Source organism: Engystomops pustulosus, chromosome 6 (assembly GCF_040894005.1).
Source record: "Engystomops pustulosus chromosome 6, aEngPut4.maternal, whole genome shotgun sequence".
NCBI lineage: Eukaryota > Metazoa > Chordata > Amphibia > Anura > Leptodactylidae > Engystomops > Engystomops pustulosus.
Window position 1 is genome coordinate 21,588,893 of NC_092416.1, and position 22,232 is coordinate 21,611,124.

Below are 22,232 nucleotides of genomic sequence, written 5' to 3' on the forward strand. Positions count from 1 at the left end.
GGCCGGCGCTATGGAGGACTCAGGGGTGAGACGTTCCACCAGGAGTCGTAGTAATACTGCTCCTGCTCCCCCTGGGTCCAGTGCAAAGAGGCAAACCCAGAAGCCGGACGTCCATGATGGTGCGGGTGAGAGCGGTCCTTCCGGGGCTGGAGCCATGAAGCGGAGTGCTCACAGAGGTAAGGCTGACCATGTGGGGGGAGGCTGGGCGGTGCAGGGGCCCCGGGAGTCTTTGTCCACCTATGCCTCCCGGGTCCAGAGCCACCTCTGTGAGTACGAAGAGGCGACTAAGACCATCAGGAGGCTCCGGGAGGAGCTGCGTTGTGCCCGCGCCAGGGCGAACACGGCGCAAAAGAAGCGCAAAATAGAAATTAATGGAGAAATTAACCACCTGAAGGCAGAGATTGCTAAGCTTGATAAAAGAAAAACTTTCATATTAGATAATAGCGGTCCGTTCAAAGAAAAACTTGTTAATGACGATAGATTTGCTCAAATGGCTGATACCAGAGAGCAAAGGCTGAAGGGGTTGCAGCTTGTGAGCCAGGTGGAGGAGGAGGATGATGATGACGAGCAGCAGTTCCCACCTGGCGGCCTGCAGGAAGATCAGCAGGCCTCGTGCAGTGGGCCCCCTGCAGGACAGCCAGCAGTAACACCTCGCTCGGGGGAGGACAGTGACACCGGCAGCCAGGGAGGGGCGCTCATGGCAGAGATCCGGCTGCTCGAGTCCCCAGTGCGCATGGAGAACTTTTCCTTTGGTGATGAGCTCCCAGAGGAAGCCGCTGGGGGGAGCAGCCGGAGGAAGAGTAAGAAGACCAGGCCAAAGCAGCAAGAAGAGGTACGTTTCATCTTTACCCCCCTCCCTGTACACCCCCCCGGGCAAAGCGCAGGGTCAGCTCACTGTGCAAGCCCTGCTACCCAAACCCCCCCGAGTTCTGCTGTGGACCCGGTGCAAAGGTGCAGGGAGATTACAGGTGTGACATCTGATGTGGCGATGGGCTCCGTCTCTGTTTGTGGTAACAGTGGGGGAGCAGGGGAGGCATCGGCCGCAAGGCCGGACATTCAGGGCGGCTCGGATGTGGCGATAACATCAAAATCCAGTGCTGTGGTGCGTCCCCCAGTGGGAGGGGGGGATAGCCCAGCACTGGTGGCAGCTTCCGGTGCCTCGGCGCCTCTTCATGCTGTCGCTGCTGATCACTCAGTTGAGAGGCGGGGGCAGTGTGGAGGGGTCGCTGAGGCTGAGGGCTCCGAACCTCCCAAACAAAAAGTATTATTTTGTGTCGGTGTTGGGGATAATGCACATTCTGTGGAGACTGGAGATCAGCGGCGCCTCACACCGGCTAAAGAGCAGCGGCGAATGTTACCAAGCAACAGAAAAAGTAAAATAACATCTGCTACCGATGATGCGGAGGGCACAAGTGTGACAAGAGTTGTGGTCCCCTTTGGGCGATGCTCTGCGAGGGGACCCCCGTCCCTTGTGCCCGAAGATGCGGAGGTGGTCATGTCCCCTGATGTTGGTGCTGGTCCAGCCAGTGTGAATGGTGTCAGTAATGTTGTGGTGGATAATGTGAATGGTGTGAGTGGTGGAGAACCGTTACCAGTTATGGGAGTGAGTGATGGAGTGACTGGTGGTGTGGGTGGCGCGGCTGAGGTGGGTAGTGTTAATGAGGTAGGTGCAGGGGTTGGTCCGGTTGCTCCCCCAGTGGCGGCCCCTATTAAGAGCTATGCCAGTGTCGCTGCTGGGGGAAGTAGGGTTCCATCATCCTCGTCTCTGGGCTCTGGGGACGGCTTTTTGCAACGGCGCCTCCTGCAGGCCTTACAGAAGGGAGAAAGGACGATCAATGTAGCGGGTCAGGAGGTTGATTTGTCATTTTGGATAGAGAGGCACGGCCTGTCTGCCTTCCGAGAGCAAAGAGGCAGGGAGACATCATGGTCGCTCCCGACAACCGGGCCGGGTGCTAACCGTAGGAATGTGGTCCGTCTTCGGTGGCGTGGCAGTGATGTGTGTCCCCCTCGGGCACGAGTAGTTGAGCTGCTGCTGAAGATGGACTTCAAGGCGGCTGACATCTTTGCCTTGATCCATCCCTATGGTACATCTGAGTTTGATATCAGCTTTGTTCGGCCGGAGGGGCTTGAGCTCTTCTGGTCCAACTATGAGCTGAGATACAACGAGCCCGAGTGGCGGGACTTTGCTGTGCAAGCAGTGTCCAGAGCGAACTCAAGAAAGTGACCGTTCTTACCCGTAACGAATCACTATCTTGCTTTGACATCATGACCTGGATAAATCGTTATGGAGAGGTACTGGGAGTACCTGATAAAAATCGTGATGAGTATGGTATCTGGTCAGGGGCCTGGACCTTCATGGTGAAGTTGAGACGTTCAGGTAACTCAGTCGCCCACATCCCTTCATCAGCCTTCCTGGGGAGGGATCGGATCCTGATCTTCTACCGGGGGCAGCCTAAGCTGTGTCACAGGTGCGGTGACCCCACACATTTCAGCGCAAACTGCACGGTGCAGAAGTGTGCATTGTGTGGGGGTGTCGGCCATCTCGCTGCATCCTGTACAGGGCAGATTAGGTGTAACCTGTGTGGTGATCTCGGTCACCCGTACAGTCGTTGTCCTCTTTCCTTCGCTAATGCAGGCTCAGCCTCAGCGGGTGAAAGCCATGAGGCTGAATCTGCTGGGGAGGGGACTAGCAGAGGCGGAGGAATGGAGGGGCCAGGGAAGAAAGACAGGAAAAAGACGCCTGCCCAGCTAAGGCGTCTAGAGAAGCGTCAACAGGAGAGAGAGCGGGGGGAGTCTCGGGCTGCTGGGACGACCTCTGGCGCTGTCCTGGAGACCACACCTGTCGCTGAGGCCCCAGGGGATGATGTACTGGATGAGGAGGTCAGGAGGATCGAGAGAGAGGAAGGTGCCACGTCCTCAGACTCCTCCCATTATGAGAGTATGGATGAGGATAATAGGGCGTGGCTAGAGGAAAAGCGTAAGCGTGGCGCCAAAAAGAAGAAAAAGGGTAAAAAGAAGGGAGGTGTAAGATCTTCTCCCTCCCTGACTAAGATACCCAAGGAAGGTGCAACCGACCCCCCGCTGGTCGAACTTTCAAATCGATTTCTGGCCCTGGATGGAGCCTCTCCTGCCGATGGAGGGGCTGAGGGTGAAGGGCCAGAGGTGGCGGAGCCTGCAGGGGGTGCCGAGTCTCCCCCTGGGGAGTCAGGGTCCTCAGGAGGGGAGACTGGCCCAGAGTCTGGAGACGAGGATGAGGGGGCAGGTCCTGGATCTGCCCCTGAAGCATCAGAGGTGCGGGAGATGGACACCACAATATGTCTAAAAAGGGGGTGTTCATTTCCCGAGGGTGGGGGTAAGATGGGTAAAAAGAAAGCCGTCCAACTCAATCACTCATGATGGCGGCACCCACTCCGTTGACGCTGGCGTCCATTAATGTCGCCAGCATTAAGTCTGATGCGGCTAGATTTGCGGCCTTTGATTTTCTTGGCCGTGTTGAAGCCGACATTTTATTTTTGCAGGAGACCAGGCTGCCAGATTTGGCGGCCGTGTTTAAAGCTAAGAGGGAATGGAGACACGGGCCTTCCTACTGGTCTCTTGCGGCCGAGCCGTATAGCGGAGTGGCGGTCCTTTTTACCGCACCGGTAGAATGCCGACGAGTTGTTGAGTTAGAAATGGGGAGGTGCCTGATCCTGGATGTCCTCATGAAGGGACAAGAACTTCGCCTAATTAACATCTATGGTCCCCAGTCCAAGTGGGACAGGAAGTGTCTCTTTATGAGGATCAAGCCCTACCTTTTTACAAGTCGGCAGGTGGTCTTTGGAGGGGACTTCAATGCTGTCACGAGGTCCCAGGATAGGGGAGGTTCCAGAGACAAGCTGACTTATGATAGCGTCGCTCTTAATAGCATAGCCAGTGAGGCTCGCCTGGTGGATGTCCACATCCGGCACACCCCAGGCCACGCGGGGTTCACCTATTATAGGGGTAGCTGCAGGTCTAGAATAGACAGGTTTTATTTAAAGGAGGAAGCCATCTCTTCAGCAGTGTCCGTTGTTGAGGTGGAGTTCTCCGACCACTGTCTAATTTTGTTTTCTCTGAATGTTACAGAGACCCCCCCGGATGGGAAGAGGCTACTGGAAGCTCAATTCGTCTCTCCTGGAAGAAGCAGAGATAAGACAATCCTTCGAGGACTTTCTTCAGAGCCAGGTACCATTGCTGGGCCTTTGTAGCAGTAAGTCAGAGTGGTGGGAGATGCTCAAGAAAAGGGTGGCGAGATTCTTCCGCCAGCTCTCGAGCCTCAGGAGCCTGGACAGGTACCGCCTGTATCAGGGCCTGAGGAGGAAACTCGAGCATCTCGTCTCGTCTGGAGGTAGTCGTGAGGACATCTCCAGAGTGAAATCCTTGCTGAAGAGGTGTCAGTACGATAGACACGCATCTTTGGTTTTTGAGAGGGATTACGGGAAATACCGCTCGCCCGACCCTTACAGAAACTGCAAGATGTCAGTGAATGGTAAAGTTGTCACGGGACTGGTTGACAGTACGGGATCCCTGAAAAGGTCCAGATCAGGGATTCTGGAGGTCGTCAGATCCTTCTACTCGCACCTCTTGGGCAGGAAGGATCTAGATCGGGATGTGATGTCGGCTTTCCTGGCTGAAACTGTCCCTGAGCCAGGAGTAGACCCCTCTCTTGATGTTTTGACAGAGATGATCAGGGAAGAGGAAGTCAGCCTGGCGATTGAAGGGCTCGCCCTCAAGAAATCGCCAGGTCCGGATGGCTTAACATCTGAGTTCTATAAGACCTTTAAGGACGCCTTGGTTCCCCTCTTGACTGAGGTATTCAATGAGTGTCTTTCCTCGGGCACTTTGCCGAAGTCAATGAGGAGGTCAGCCCTGATCATCCTGTCAAAGGGTAAGGACCGATCTCGTGTTGAGAACTGGCGTCCCATAGCGCTTCTCAATGCGGACAGAAAGGTTTTGGCAAAGGTGCTGTTTAATCGTCTGGTGCAGTTTGCGCCCCGGCTCCTTTCGGGGACCCAGCACTGCTCTGTTCCAGGCCGCAGTACATTTAGTGCTGTGCTTTGTGTCCGGGAGGCAGTGGAGCAGGGCGGGGCTGGTAACTGGAAGGGGTACTTGCTGTCCTTGGATCAGGCAAAAGCGTTTGATCGGGTTAACCACGAGTACCTCTGGTCTGTCCTTCTGAGGTATGGCCTGCCGGGGGAGTTTGTGAATTGGCTGAAAGTTTTGTACGCAGGGGCAGAGAGTTTCCCGCTTGTAAACGGTTGGATTGGCCGCTCTTTTGAGGTCGGGTCTGGTGTTCGCCAGGGTTGTCCTCTGAGCCCACTACTGTATGTGTTCGCGATTGACCCATTCCTTAGGAGGGTTGATCGTGGGCCGTTGGTGGGAGTCGGGATGGATCGGGCAGCACCGGAAGCCACTCTGAGGGTGGTAGCGTATGCTGATGATGTCACCGTTTTCGTGTCCTCGGGAGGGGAGGCGCAATGGGTGATGTCAGAGGTTGACCGCTACTCAGAGGCTTCTGGGTCCAAGATCAACCGGGATAAGTGTGAGAGTCTCTGGCTGGGAGAGGGAGGTCCAGGGTTTGATCTCCCGGACACTCTTCCAGGGCCCCAAGACTCTGCCAAAGTTCTCGGCATCGAATTTGGCCAGGGGGATTACCCCATGCAAAACTGGGACGGCAGGCTTAAGATCGCCGCTCAGAGGGTGGACCAGTGGAAGGGTTGGTCTTTGACCCTCAGAGAAAGGGTTAATCTGATCAAAACTTACCTGCTCCCGTTACTGATTTATCTGGGCAGTGTGTGCATGTTGCCAGAACCCCTCTGGACTCGGGTCTACAGTCTGTTTTTCCAGCTGTTATGGGGGAATAGGCTGAACCTTATCAAGAGGGAGGTTACTTACCGCACGAGGAGACAAGGAGGGTTGTGTATGGTCAACCCTGTGGTGTTCCTAGTGAATACCTTTCTTAAGATCAATGTAGCAAACCTCTGGAAAGAGAGGGCTCCTCCGTGGGTATACTCCTGCAGGGGATGGTTTCGGCCTTTCTTCCAGGAATGGGAGACAGGAGGACAAGTGAAGGATCTCCGTACACCTCATGGGCATCTTCCGGCTTACGCTACCCCGGTTCTGAAGGTGATTCGCCGGTGGGGTCTGGGAATGTGGGAGATCAGGACCATGTCAAGGAAAGTCCTTGACAAGAGGATTCTGTTGACCCATTTCCAGAAGCCTCTGGCCCTCAGGGATTGCCCAAGTCGGGATCTGGGGGTGGGTTTGAGTTTATTGAATTCCATCAGGATCCCCTTGAAGTTTTGGGACTTGACTTGGCGCTGCTTCCATGGAAAGCTGTGTGTGAGGGACAATCTGAAGTGTAGGAGCTCTGAGGAAAGGGGTTGTCCCCGGGAGGAGTGCGGTGGCCTGCTGGAGAGCATGGACCACTTCCTGCTTCAGTGCCCCTTTAACACAGAGGTGTACAACCGGGTGGGCGCTTCCATCCATTGGCCCGGGTTGGCCGGTCTCTCCTATGCGGAGTGGGCCTATGGAGCATTCAGAGGCCTGGGTGGCCGGGACCGCTGCACGTTATTCTTAGTCAGTCTAGTGGTCAGGTACCACACGTGGAACGCACGGTGTTTAGTATCGACGCAGCGTAAAATCCTCCCGGTGGATGAGGTGGTCAGGAACATTCTGGGTGACCTGGTGAAGGTGCGCTCTCTGGAGTATGAGAGGCGGGGCACGGGGAGGGCCTCTCTCCTTTGGAGGGGGTTCTCCTTTAGTGTCCCCTAGTCTGTCATCTCCTCTCCTGGTGTTGGGCTGATGCTGCACTGTAGATTTTTGTTTTGTATCTGAGCATGTAGTGATGTAGGGGCTTGCAGGCGCCGAACCTGGGCTTTATGTGGTTTTGATTGATGTTGTTGAGATTTTATTTGTATTCTGTTTTCTTTATGTTATGTTGTAAATACTGTATATATATTGTATATATTGTATATAGTGGGGTTTGGGACATAGCGTTAGGTTGGGAGGGGGGTGATGGTGGTGGGATTTACGAACTGACCTTGGGCACTGGTCTGGACTACTTAACGCAAACTTTGGACGTTAGACCAGTGTCTGGGGGGAAGGGGAGGGTGCGGGCGAGGGATTTAGTTTAGTGTAGTGTTGTGTGTATTATGTATTATGTGTTTGTTATTATATATTTAAAAAAAAAAAAAAAAAATGGGTGTGGGATGTGATCTGTGTGGGGTGGTTTGTTATTAGAGGGTGTGGGGTGGGTTTATGTATATTTATAGTCATTTATGTTTTATTTGTGGTGGCTTGTCTTATTGTTTATTGGTCTGGTTTAGGTTGTGGTAATCGGTTGGGTGGGGGTTGTGGTATTTGGTGTTCATTCATTTCGGTGTATTTTAAGTTATTGTTTTTACTAGGTGTGAATGTGGCTGGACCAGCAGGTAAGATATTGTATATATTGTATGTTATGTTTTGTTTGTATTGTTATGTTTTTTTACTTTTATATAAAATAAAAGATCTACAGGATGTAACTCAGGATCAGTACAGGATAAGTAATGTCATGTATGTACACAGTGACTGCACCAGTAGCAGAATAGTGAGTGCAGCTCTGGAGTATAAAACAGGATGTAACTCAGGATCAGTACAGGATAAGTAATGTCATGTATGTACACAGTGACTGCACCAGCAGCAGAATAGTGAGTGCAGGTCTGGGGTATATTATAGGATGTAACTCAGGATCAGTACAGGATAAGTAATGTCATGTATGTACACAGTGACTGCACCAGCAGCAGAATAGTGAGTGCAGCTCTGGAGTATAATACAGGATGTAACTCAGGATCAGTACAGGATAAGTAATGTCATGTATGTACACAGTGACTGCACCAGCAGCAGAATAGTGAGTGCAGGTCTGGGGTATATTATAGGATGTAACTCAGGATCAGTACAGGATAAGTAATGTCATGTATGTACACAGTGACTGCACCAGCAGCAGAATAGTGAGTGCAGCTCTGCAGTATAATACAGGATGTAACTCAGGATCAGTACAGGATAAGTAATGTCATGTATGTACACAGTGACTGCACCAGCAGCAGAGTAGTGAGTGCAGCTCTGGGGTATAATACAGGATGTAACTCAGGATCAGTACAGGATAAGTAATGTCATGTATGTACACAGTGACTGCACCAGCAGCAGAATAGTGAGTGCAGCTCTGGGGTATAATACAGGATGTAACTCGGGATCAGTACAGGATAAGTAATGTCATGTATGTACACAGTGACTGCACCAGCAGCAGAATAGTGAGTGCAGCTGTGGGGTATAATACAGGATGTAACTCAGGATCAGTACAGGATAAGTAATGTCATGTATGTACACAGTGACTGTACCAGCAGCAGAATAGTGAGTGCAGCTGTGGGGTATAATACAGGATGTAACTCAGGATCAGTACAGGATAAGTAATGTCATGTATGTACACAGTGACTGCAGCAGCAGCAGAATAGTGAGTGCAGCTCTGGGGTATATTATAGGATGTAACTCAGGATCAGTAGAGGATAAGTAATGTCATGTATGTACACTGTGACTGCAGAATAGTGAGTGTAGCTCTAGAATATAAATACATGCACCCTGTTGACAAATCCCATTGTCTGGTCTATAGTAACTGGTTATAATATGTTGCTGTGTTTTCATTATTATTACATGTTTCGCATAGTTTCCTTTTGACAGATCACTGGAACTGAAAAATGAACTTTTACAATGCACAGACATTTCTTCCTTGTGGGGCAGTGGGCAGACCGGAGGGACAGGTTTATCCCGTCCGGCAATGGGTCAGGAAGAACATAGGATAAATTCTGAAGACAACGCAAAAGGGACTTCAGATGGAGACGGCAGCAGGTGAGTGACCTTCTATTGTTAGTGTTGTGCCATTCACTGGTATCAGGGCTGAAATCTTAGCAGCGCCGTGTGTAATCTTTGGACTTTGCATAGGACTGTGTGTTCTTTACTAGATGGAATGGGTCAATGTTCATGTCAACTCACCCTTACGTTTGGCTGTCACCTGAATGGTCATTTGGATGACAGTTGTCACCCATTTACATGAACTAAACGGGAGAGGGTGGGAAGCCCCGGTCAGCAACCGCTTATGATGGCTTATATTTTGGAAAACTAAATGATTGGGCAACACGTCCAACGATTCTCTTCCCCATCAATGCTATGGAGATAGTCAGAAGGTCTCCAATGCTAAAACATAACTCTACCTTGTACCCCGTTCTGTTATGGAGTGGGATTGCAGGCATTTGTGTCGTAAGTGCAATAAGAGGGGCAGAATTGTAAGTAGTATCAAATATTAATGCAAAAAAGCCGAAAAAACAACAAAAACCTATTTTGGAAGCGTTTGACACTAGAATCTTGGCATGAAGGGCTGGCTGCGGCTTATGAATGGTACAACATACTGGATCACTCATACACATCTTAATAGGAAAATTAATCTGGAAACATATAGTTTCTAATTTTTATGACTTATATTGTGTTTTCAGTATTTTTAAGATCTTGATAATTAGTTGATTATCAAAAAAATACAATTTATAAAAAAAATACAGTAGCTCTATATATATATATATTGAATTGTGTTGAAAAGTTTTTTCTGATACATTATATACCATATGGAATATAGACTTTTAGATTATATTGACTTGGGCATTTTCTGATATTTTTTGATGTTTTTAGGCAAAATTGCAGAAAGGAACATAAATTAATCTTTTATTTTTAATATAGTTTTTAAATACATCAAAATCTTCTCTCCTATAGACTCTATAATGCTATTAATCTTCTCTCCTACAGACTCTATAGAGCCATCAATCTTCTCTCCTATAGACTCTATAATGTTATCTATCTTCTCTCCTATAGGCTCTATAGAGCCATCAATCTTCTCTCCTATAGACTCTATAATGCTATCTATCTTCTCTCCTATAGGCTCTATAGAGCCATCAATCTTCTCTCCTATAGACTCTATAATGTTATCTATCTTCTCTCCTACAGACTCTATAGAGCCATCAATCTTCTCTCCTATAGACTCTATAATGTTATCTATCTTCTCTCCTATAGGCTCTATAGAGCCATCAATCTTCTCTCCTATAGACTCTATAGAGCCATCAATCTTCTTTCCTATAGACTCTATAGAGCCATCAATCTTCTCTCCTATAGACTCTAGTAGTGCCATCAATTTATAGATTCTATAGCTTCATTATTCTTCTCTCCAATAGACTCTATAATCCCATCAATTTCCTCTCCTATAGACTCTATAATGCCATCAATTTCCTTAGCTATATATTCTATAGCTTCATTTATCGTCTCTCTTATAGACTTTATAATGCCATCAATGATCTCTCCTAAAGACTCTATAATACTATCAATATCATCTCCTATAGAATCTATAATGCTATCAATCCTCTCCTATAGTCCCTATTATCCTATCAATCTGCTTTCCTATAGCCGCTATTAGTGCCATCAATCTTCTTAACTATAGATTCTATAACTGCATTATTCTTCTCCTATAGACTCTATAATGGTATCAATCTTCTCTCCTATAGACTCTATAATGCTAACAATCTTCTCTCCTATAGACTCTATAACACCATTAATCTTCTTACCTATAGAATCTATAGCTTCATTAATCTCCTCTCCTGTATACTTTATAATGCCATCAATGATCACTCCTATAGACTCTATAACACTATCAATCTCCTCTCCTATAGACTCTATAATGCTATAATCTTCTTACCTATAGATTCTATAGCTTCATTATTCTTTTCTCCTTTAGACTATTTGATGCCATTAATCTTCTTACCTATAGACTCTATTGATTTTCTCTCCTATAGACTTTATTGAGCCATCAATCTTCTCTATATTCACAATACAGTACAGACAGGGGAGACTATCGGTCAGGGGTTGTAGTTCTGAGCCGGTCTATGATTCCTTGCATCACTTGGATATGTTACAGCTTTGGTTTGTGGCTGTCATAATGCAAAAATAACAAACAATTTATTATAGAATTTGGAGCTACATTGGAGGCAAACATCACTGGAGCAATCCATTTCTTGTGTTCTTGTTTGATCCGAGCAGTGCATTCCCCACAATCAGACCGAACATCCTGTGTGCGAAACTTGTGGCGATGGTTGTTCCTCTTCACTTGGGTCTATGGCTATTTAATTGCACGACCTCAGTGTGTAAAACTATGAAATTCTTTCTGGGACAGACTGTACTGCAGCCCCGGGAGACCACAGGGGACAGTCCCAGCGCCTCTTCTGTTTTGTGTCTACACGGCTGACACGAGGCAGGGAAAGCTTTGTGCAGAAATGTAGTGACGATCCGGTTGGGGTAGGTTGCATCCGTGGTAATGATGAGTCGGTGTATCGTGGTACAGTGCACTGTTATACAAGGCGGTGTAAGGAAAATGGGCTACGGCTTAATATTGGGGAAACTAAAGAACTCGTGAAAAAGAGTGATGTCTGTCTCCATGTCTGCATAGATCAGCTTTTAGTCCAGCAAGTTTCTGAATACAGGCGGTCCCCTACTTAAGGACACCCGACTTACTTACGACCCCTAGTTACAAACGGATGTCTGGATTTATTGTAACCTTTAGGGTACATTCAGGCAGCCGTATGGGGGGCGTATGTACGGCCAACATATATACGGCCGATATACGTCCCCCATAGACGGCAATGGGCGCAAGATGTCCTACGGGAGCGGTATGGTGCCGGACACGTGTGGCACTGTACCGCTCTGTACCCCATGAAAAGGACATGTCCTATCTTTTCATGTCATATGGCGTTGTGCACCATAGATCCATATGGAGAGGGGCGGGGTGAGCAGCACTCAACTCCTCCTCCTCTCCCCAAAAGCCGACGTGTGCCCACCATGCTACAGTACGGCAGGCAACGGGCGTCTGAATGTAGCATTTGTCCCAGGCGAAAATAAACAGCTCTAACAGTTATCAGACGTCTGTAAAGAAGCTTCATTGTTAATTCTGGTTCTTACGAGAATCCAAAATTTTTAAAATCCCATTGTCACAGAGACCAAAAAAGTTCTGTCTGGGGTTCCCATTCTAAAATATACAGTTCCGACTTACATACAGATTCAACTTAAGAACAGACCTTCAGAACCTATCTTGTACGTAACCCGGGGACTACCTGTATACTGTAAGTACTTGGGGGTCTATGTAGATAAGAAATTTGATTGGCACTTTCATGTTAATCAAGAGGTGACGACATTTCCAAGCCGGTTATACTTCTTGTGCTCTCTAAGATCCTTCTATGTTGTAATCGCTTGTTATGTAGTTTTTACTGTTGTTATATTTTGTGGCCGCAGCGTGGGGTACGGAAATCACAACTCGTGACAGGTCTAGACTAGATAGTCAGATCAGGAAAGCCGGGTCTGTAGTAGGAATCATGTTGGAGTCCTGGGATCTAGTTCTGCATAAGCGAGAGCATGGAAAGTTCAATAAGATTATAAGGGACCCAAGAACCCCAAATCATGAAATATTAGCGAGTCAGCAAAGTCTGTTCAGTATTAGATACAATCGCTGGATGTGTAAGACGGAGAGAGTGAAGAACAGTCCCATCTGCTATTACATTGTATAGTGATGGTAAATCCTGTATGCAGTAACTGTTTGATGCATATTTATGACTAATCTATCATGTCTTAGGGGATTTTATTAATTTTATTTATTTATATAGGGATGTGTGTATCTGTGTTAATAGTACATCAGCAGAGCAGTGTATCCCCTGTATAGTACAGCAGCAGAGCAGTGTATCCCCTGTATAGTACAGCAGCAGAGCAGTGTATCCCCTGTACAGTACAGCAGCAGAGCAGTGTATCCCCTGTATAGTACAGCAGCAGAGCAGTGTATCCCCTGTATAGTACAGCAGCAGAGCAGTGTATCCCCTGTATAGTACAGCAGCAGAGCAGTGTATCCCCTGTATAGTGCAGCAGCAGAGCAGTGTATCCCCTTTACAGTACAGCAGCAGAGCAGTGTATCCCCTGTATAGTACAGCAGCAGAGCAGTGTATCCCCTGTATAGTACAGCAGCAGAGCAGTGTATCCCCTGTATAGTACAGCAGCAGAGCAGTGTATCCCCTGTATAGTACAGCAGCAGAGCAGTGTATCCCCTGTATAGTACAGCAGCAGAGCAGTGTATCCCCTGTATAGTACAGCAGCAGAGCAGTGTATCCCCGGTATAGTTCAGCAGCAGAGCAGTGTATCCCCTGTATAGTACAGCAGCAGAGCAATGTATCCCCTGTATAGTACAGCAGTAGAGCAGTGTATCCCCTGTATAGTACAGCAGCAGAGCAGTGTATCCCCGGTATAGTTCAGCAGCAGAGCAGTGTATCCCCTGTATAGTACAGCAGCAGAGCAATGTATCCCCTGTATAGTACAGCAGCAGAGCAGTGTATCCCCTGTATAGTACAGCAGCAGAGCAGTGTATCCCATGTATAGTACAGCAGTAGAGCAGTGTATCCCCTGTATAGTACAGCAGCAGAGCAGTGTATCCCCTGTATAGTACAGCAGCAGAGCAGTGTATCCCCGGTATAGTTCAGCAGCAGAGCAGTGTATCCCCTGTATAGTACAGCAGCAGAGCAGTGTATCCCCGGTATAGTTCAGCAGCAGAGCAGTGTATCCCCTGTATAGTACAGCAGCAGAGCAGTGTATCCCCTGTATAGTACAGCAGCAGAGCAGTGTATCCCCTGTATAGTACAGCAGCAGAGCAGTGTATCCCCTGTATAGTGCAGCAGCAGAGCAGTGTATCCCCTTTACAGTACAGCAGCAGAGCAGTGTATCCCCTGTATAGTACAGCAGCAGAGCAGTGTATCCCCTGTATAGTACAGCAGCAGAGCAGTGTATCCCCTGTATAGTACAGCAGCAGAGCAGTGTATCCCCTGTATAGTACAGCAGCAGAGCAGTGTATCCCCTGTATAGTACAGCAGCAGAGCAGTGTATCCCCTGTATAGTACAGCAGCAGAGCAGTGTATCCCCGGTATAGTTCAGCAGCAGAGCAGTGTATCCCCTGTATAGTACAGCAGCAGAGCAATGTATCCCCTGTATAGTACAGCAGTAGAGCAGTGTATCCCCTGTATAGTACAGCAGCAGAGCAGTGTATCCCCGGTATAGTTCAGCAGCAGAGCAGTGTATCCCCTGTATAGTACAGCAGCAGAGCAATGTATCCCCTGTATAGTACAGCAGCAGAGCAGTGTATCCCCTGTATAGTACAGCAGCAGAGCAGTGTATCCCCTGTATAGTACAGCAGTAGAGCAGTGTATCCCCTGTATAGTACAGCAGCAGAGCAGTGTATCCCCTGTATAGTACAGCAGCAGAGCAGTGTATCCCCGGTATAGTTCAGCAGCAGAGCAGTGTATCCCCTGTATAGTACAGCAGCAGAGCAGTGTATCCCCGGTATAGTTCAGCAGCAGAGCAGTGTATCCCCTGTATAGTACAGCAGCAGAGCAGTGTATCCTCTGTATAGTACAGCAGCAGAGCAGTGTATCCCCTGTATAGTACAGCAGCAGAGCAGTGTAACCCCTGTATAGTACAGCAGCAGAGCAGTGTAACCCCTGTATAGTACAGCAGCAGAGCAGTGTAACCCCTGTATAGTACAGCAGCAGAGCAGTGTAACCCCTGTATAGTACAGCAGCAGAGCAGTGTATCCCCTGTATAGTACAGCAGCAGAGCAGTGTATCCCCTGTATCGTACAGCAGCAGAGCAGTGTATCCCCTGTACAGTACAGCAGCAGAGCAGTGTATCCCCTGTATAGTACAGCAGCAGAGCTGTGTATCCTCTGTATATTACAGCAGCAGATCAGTGTATCCCTGTATAGTACAGCAGCAGAGCAGTGTATCCCCTGTATAGTACAGCAGCACCGCAGTGTATTCCCCATATAGTACAGCAGGAGAGCAGTGTATCCCCTGTACAGTACAGCAGCAGAGCACTATATCCCCTGTATAGTACAGCAGCAGAGCACTGTATCCCGTGTATAGTACAGCAGCAGAGCAGTGTATCCCCTGTATAGTACAGCAGCAGAGCAGTGTATCCCCTGTATAGTACAACAGCAGAGCAGTGTATCCCCTGTATAGTACAGCAGCAGAGCAGTGTATCCCCTGTATAGTGCAGCAGCAGAGCAATGTATCCCCTGTATAATACATCAGCAGAGCAGTGTATATCCTGTATGGTACAGCAGCAGAGCAGTGTATCCCCTGTATAGTACAGCAGCAGAGCAGTGTATCCCCTGTATAGTGCAGCAGCAGAGCAGTGTAAACCCTGTATAGTACAGCAGCAGAGCACTGTATCCCCTGTATAGTACAGCAGCAGAGCAGTATATCCCCTGTATAGTACAGCAGCAGAGCAGTGTACACCCTGTATAGTACAGCAGCAGAGCAGTGTATCCTCTGTATAGTACAGCAGCAGAGCAGTTTATCCCCTTTATAGTACAGCAGCAGAGCAGTGTATTCCCTGTATAGTACAGCAGCAGAGCAGTGTATCCCCTGTATAGTACAGCAGCAGAGCAGTGTATCCCCTGTTTAGTACAGCAGCAGAGCAGTGTATCCCCTGTATAATACAACAGCAGAGCAGTTTATTCCCTGTATTCCCAGCAGAAGAGCTCAGCCAGACACTACAAGCAGCCTCTGTTTATAGTTCAGGAGGTTCTATTTACAAATAATCTGCAAAAGCAGCGGCTCATAGCAGGAGAGACAGGACAGAGAAGTGTCCCATGTAGCGGGATAGAAGAGAAGTTAGTAGGAGCTGCAGACAGGACAGAGAAGTTTCCCTGTGAAGCACCATGACCACGCTAGAATTACAGGGGGGCAATAGAATATCAGCAGCGGAGGATGCCCTACAGGAGAAGCACTTTCAGGGGAAATCCTTGGGTGCAGCTTGTCACACACTTGGGCTCTGCTGTGAGGGTCATTCTCATGCTGGGGTACCGGAAAGAAGCAAAGAGGAGCTTGTCGCAAGATAACGTTACTGCCCGAATCTAAGTAAAGTGCAGTCGCAAACTCATTCTGAGACTCAAAAGTGATTGATAAGAGGCAGGAACTCAACTCATCGCAGATGAGTGATAATTCAGGAGCAACCATGCACCACATTTAGGCACAAAAAACAAACTAGAGTGTCTCAACTATAATACATCTAGCTAAAGGCTAAAAATGATAAATTCACATTACCATGTAATTTGCAAATATTCTTTTCCATTATAGAAGACAGTATACTGTATAAATATAGAGTACCGGAATGGCAGCTCCTCTGTTTCCCTTCTGCTCTTCTGATCAAAGACTTCATTCTGCCCTGTTTTTTTATTTATTTCAATGGTCAAAATGACGCATTGTTTGCCTCTATTTTGTATGTAAGTAATAATCGAAGGAGAAGGTTTGGTACAGTGGTGTGAACTGTGCTTAAGGTAGTCAACCCCTTATTGACCTGGCTTTCCATTTTTCACTCCCCACCTTCAAAAATCTATAACTTTTTTTTTATTTTTACACATAAAGAGCTCTGTGAGGGCTTGTATTCTGCATAATAAATTGCACTTCATGGTGACAGTATTTTATATTTCATGACGTGTACTGGGAAGCAGGAAAAAAATTCCAAACGCAGTAAAAAATTTTTAACTTTACAATTTTTCGGACCCCCTAGGGTACTTTCACCCTAGGTTATCTGATTGATCCTACCATATACAGCCAGACTACTGTCATGGCGACTGATCGCCCCTCCCTGATATGGCAATGCCGACGGCGATTGACAGGTGTTTCCGGTAAGTCTTTGCTGCAATATGCAGACTTACCAGCCTGTGAGCTCTCTCCATGCACCCCCAACCGATGTGCGCCGCACTATTAAAGAAATGCTATTTTACGCTTTTCTCAATGTTATATTTTAATTTATCATTTAGAAAAAGATTTTTGCTATATTTTTTATTCAATATTGTCACTCACTTAAGGATATACAGTGAAACTTTCCAAAAGACCACGCCTTTGTGAAGACCCCCACACTAAAAGACAAATATTCAATGCAAAAGAGGGCAGTCTGCAAACTGTCATCTCCTCCATGTTGCCTTCAGCTTAGTGGCCGCAGGAACACACCCTTCCAGCGGCTAAATCTGTGGACAGTCGGGGTCTGATTTTATAGGCTCACCCTTACACCCTCAACAGGCAATGTCATAGGACGTCAGAATGGAATCATCATGCCTAATCCTTTCATTCGGGATAGACAAGCTTCTCCGTTCCTGGGACATAATGCACACTCAGCATTGTATATGGGGCACTTGAATGAAGAAGTGTATCAGTCATCCAGATTGATGGTTAAGCTGACAGATTTATGATCGGCTGTAGGTACAGGGGCAGCTTTAGTAAATCTGGCCTGAAGGGTAGACCATTTTTACGGCTCTGGTATTTCCATCTGTATACAGTGCACTGTAGATAAATGACACATAGGGATTTAAGAGGACAATGCTGGGGAATCCAGTCCATCTTGTATGTCACTGCCTGGATGGAAATCTCGAATCATGTGTAAAATCAACAATGCCCAAAGGCGTCACTACACATAAAGACGCTGTAGGGGGCAAAGAGAGAAGAAAACCTATAAAAGATCGGACAATGTCAACAGCAAGACGATAAATCCTTCTGAGCTGTGACTTATACGAAGGTCACTGCCTTCATAAAGATTGTGCAAAGGGTAACAAACAGAGCACCGCCTAGAAACTGGGTAACATATAGGTGATAAATAGATGGCAGATAGGAATGTGATATTTCGATAAAAACGCAGACTTAATGTGATGAACCTTGTCATCAATTAAGCACAAGACCTCCCTACAACTCCCACAGTATACGGCATATACTGTAAATTTGCCACAAATGAAAAAAACAGATATCTATATACATAATTCTATGATCGGGAAATTGATAGATACATTGATAAAATGAAGACAGGAGGAACCAAGCCTCTACTGCTGCCTGAGGCAAATTATAGAAAGATGCCCCTCTCCTATTGCAATGTCCTCCCCCTGGGGACTGCCCTGATGGCTTGCAAGCAGCTGGTATCCCCTGGTACCTGAGTGACGGCCTAGTGCTCAATTGGGTCAAGCTCATTTGGTCCAGGTGGAACAGGCTGGGCAGGTGCCTGGCAGGAGGATTCCAAGAAAGAGGAAGAAGCCACAGTTTGGAGGAAATAGTTCTCCCTAGGGCACTCCTGATGTATATGTGAGGGTTCCCTAGGTTGATGGTAGTGGGGAGGCTCTTGACCTTAGTGGCAGCCAGGGAGCACATGTAGACAAGAGAGGTAAAACAGCAACTCAAAGTTCCTTTATTCCTGAACTTGAACACAGCAAAGGCAACAGGCCAAGGTAACAGTACAATTTGTTCACATTCAAGGTAGCTTGTTGTATGTCTGGCAAAGGATGCTCACAGCCTAGTTTCTGTAGCTTTGGGTTAAAGAGTTTAGGAGCTACTTTAGCAGCAATCCTAGACAGGCCCTGTTAGGGATCAGGGCTGCTGCAGGCCTTGTATTTGCAGGCAGTGTCTCCTGTAGCAAGGACTCTCTGAAAAGACCTAATCTTAATCTGCTCCTCTCTTAGATCTCTCTCTCTGGAACTTTCCAGACACCAGGAGTTTTAACATACTTCCTCTTGGGGCGGAGAGTTCCAGCCATCCAACCACGGACCTTGTAACAACCAAAATTAACATTACTGCTATACCATCTGTGCAATGTATTTTGTAGGACCTTACATGACATAATCACAAGTTCTTAAACCTGAAGGATTTAGCTGGGCAGCAGGACCTAAGTGATGTCATGTCATGCCCTGCAGAGGAATGAAATGTGCTTACAGCAGTCATTACATTGCATTTTTGCCACATATTACTATGAAGTGAATTGAAACTGGATTATAGTACCAGCCCTCAAGATGCCGTCCAAGTTTATCCACCTGATTCCAGTGTCTCAGCTTGCCACATTTCGAGTGCACCCCTGCATAGAGAGGATAGATGAAAGGTAGATAGATGTAAGATAAATATGAGATTGATAGTTGATGGTGTGGATGATAGATACAGTAGATAGAAAGAAAAAAAAAGTGTCTGACATGTATAGTATATCCCAAATGCTGATCCAGGCTCCGGAGCACATGCAGTAGCACATCAGAGATGATGACCATAATGGGCCATATTTATCACAACTTGCACGCTTTGATGTCACATGAGTACACAGTGGGATATAGTTGGCGGGCCGGGAATTGAGACTTCTTCCCCCTTTACCCCAGTTTGGCCAGGAAATGAGAGGTGCCAGGACATGCAGAGGGCCGACGCGGGTCAGAAATATCTACACACCGCCTTTTGCCTGTGGGTGCTGGTGGGTGGGGCAGAATCTCTGGCTGGTGCACTTAGTGCCAGTCTATAATTAATATGCCCAAATTGGTGTTCATTGAAGGTTATCTATGATGGTTTGTATGTCTGAATACTCATGTAGAAGCCATTATTTAGTCGCAATTCCCGATGTAGAACAGGGAATTGTGACTACTCCACCCTCTTTGCCACTTGGCTGCGAGGCCCAGAGCTGTGAGGTGGTCCGGCGCAGGGTGGGGCACTCCATTCCTGCACACTAGCTTTAGCCTGCACTAATTTGGGCAGCTGCAGCCTCCTGTTATATCTGCGTTATTTTTTTTTGGTTTCCATTTCTTTGGGTTATTTTACTCTATTCAATGCCTATGGGGTGAAGAAAATTGCCAAGCACAGCATTCCACTATCTCTAACTTTCTCATAGATAAAGTATTGAACGGACACATGCTTGACCTGTCTCTGCATCAATTAGTGGTAACGGAACTCCAATTCTCATGATTGGTGGGGGTCCCAGTATGACTCGGATACAGGATTTATCGACTTTTCCATAACCATTCAATAATTCATCATATCTGATAATACACAGTATTGTAAATCACAGTCACAATCTCTGCAGATACTCTGGATTTCTTCCAGGATATATATTCTGATGTCAGGTCAAGGTGAAATGATTGTTATCTCTATGTTATCCAATACCAAATAATTCCATCCATATCTCTTGTCCTTCTAGCAATGGGGCGCTCTCAGGGTCTGCCGTGCCTGCTCCTGCTGCTCCTGGGGATCAGTAAGTACAGAAAATATAATGAGATATTAGGTTTATATTAAATTTATTAGCACCGGATTAGCAACACTGGATTATTTGGTAAGTGTATAATAATAAATAGGGGCAGATTTATCAAAAGTGTTGTAAGTTAAGAAAATGAACATTTAGACTAGATAGTCTTAGGCTGCTCATGAGTCTGAGTCTGCAGATACTGCAGATTTATGTCCTAAACAGTTTGATTGATCTGCCCCATTATGAATAATAAGAAATAATAATAATCTTTACAGAGCACCATCGTATTCCATACACTGTACAAATCATAGCAGAAAGGAAAGGTCCCGTAGATAGATAGAAACAAAAGAAATAGAGAATGAGAAAGAAAGGTTGCTAGATAGATAGCTAAAAAATACATAGAAAGATAGAAATAAAGGTTGAACACAAAGGAAATAAAGAGCAAGAAAAAAAGGAAGAAAAGATAATAAAATAATGGAAGAAATGTCCGTAGACAAATAAAGAATGAAAAAAGACAAAAATAATAAAGAAAAGTAGATATAAAGAAAGAAAGAAATAAAGAAAGAGAAAGAAAGAAAGAAAGAATGAATGAATGAGAAAGAAAGAAAGAAAGAAAGAGTAGATAAACACAAATTAACAAGAATTAGCTGAGAGATAGGTAGATACAAAGGAAATGAAGAACCCAAAAAAGAAAGAAAGCAAGAAAAAAAAAACAAAAGAGAGAATAAAGAAAGTGAGAAAAAGGAAAGATAAACAAATCAAGAAAAATAGAATTAAAGAAAAAAGAAAGAGAAAGAAAAAGAAAAAGAGAAAGAACGAACACAAGAAAGAAAGAACACTAGTAAAAAAAGAAAAAAAAAGTAGATAAACACAAACAAAAAAATAAGAATGAAAGAAAAGTGAGAAATATATAGATGCAAAAGAAAAGAACAATAAGAACGAAAGAACAAATGTTTACTGTTAAAAAATATTATTTTTGACTATATTTATATTTCTCTCCTTTGTGAAGCTGCGGCTGTTCCCCGTATACATCCCCTGTAGGTCACTTTTCACTTTGTATTTATTATGTGTGTTTCATGTTTTGTTCTTTGACATATTCATCTTACTTGAAGCATTTTAAGGCTGATTTAGTGACATAACTTATCCAACCGTGACAAGTTCTGGAATGCGCTGATTACACTTCAAAGAGTCCCCTGACGTGTCACATAACCAGAGCAAATATGACTTTGTACCTATAGAGACGTTATAGAGATGGATGAAAACTAAAGAAACAGAAAAAAACTTGACTTAAAAAAAATATATATTATATTTTTTTTTGTAAATTTATTGTTTTCAAATATTCTCCTTCTGCAGCTCTGTGCACAGCTGGAGTCCCAGGAACAGAGTTCATTACAGCTTTTATGCAGAACCACAACAAAAATAGTGGCAATCCTACCCTTAGCCTTTCCATCACGGCCTTACAAGACTCTACCACAGTCAGCGTCCGAATCAATACCATCAGTGCCAGTTCTTTCAATCCGAAGCTAACCTTGAACAAACTCGAGGAAACCAAAGTTCAACTTCCATCTAAGATTCAGCTGATGGATTCTGGGACCTCCAACTATGTTGTGTCTGTCACTTCCAACAACCCAGTGTCAGTGGTCTCTGTAAACTTCAAGGACCTGAGTGCGGACTCTGCTTCTTTATATCCACTAACGGTATGAATATTTCATCCAATCGATTTTTAAAATAATAATTTTTACCATGTATCGATTTAGTTTGTTCTTTGGTATATTGGATCTTCTTCTCAAGTTTTATAGAAGGCTTTTGACCTTCAACTTTTTGACCATTTCACCTCCACTTAAAAGTATCTCCAGTCCTTTCGGATGGTCAAATATCTCAATAATCTGGTGAATTTGGTGCAAGCAAAGTCTATGTCGAGGTCACTTTGCATTGTTCTATGTTCATTTGGAACAATGGAAAATTTGGAAATTGAAATGTGTTGTCAAAAACTTTTACTAAATTGTCTTCCACTTCTTTCCTGTCCTGTGTTATTTTTTGGTGTTTTCTTACATTTTTGTCTGTGGGCCCTTCTTTTAAGGCTCTAT

General features: G+C 46.0%; 1 protein-coding gene and 1 long non-coding RNA gene across 2 annotated transcripts in view; one reads left to right on the forward strand and one right to left on the reverse strand.

The window, feature by feature from the left end:
• The first annotated feature begins 8,788 nt into the window (after nt 1-8,788).
• Nucleotides 8,789-22,232, forward strand: part of LOC140134643 (IgGFc-binding protein-like) — a 36,891-nt gene continuing 23,447 nt past the window's right edge. Inside the window, exons 1-3 of the mRNA XM_072155108.1 lie at nt 8,789-8,898; nt 20,101-20,154; nt 21,499-21,842. Of these exons, the coding sequence (XP_072011209.1) occupies nt 8,883-8,898; nt 20,101-20,154; nt 21,499-21,842 (414 nt within the window). The 5' untranslated portion in view covers nt 8,789-8,882. The remainder of the gene's footprint in view (nt 8,899-20,100; nt 20,155-21,498; nt 21,843-22,232) is intronic.
• The window catches only part of LOC140134644 (uncharacterized), a 28,589-nt gene continuing 24,980 nt past the window's right edge, over nt 18,624-22,232 (reverse strand). Inside the window, exon 3 of the long non-coding RNA XR_011856366.1 lies at nt 18,624-20,144. This is a non-coding gene — a long non-coding RNA (uncharacterized lncRNA). The remainder of the gene's footprint in view (nt 20,145-22,232) is intronic.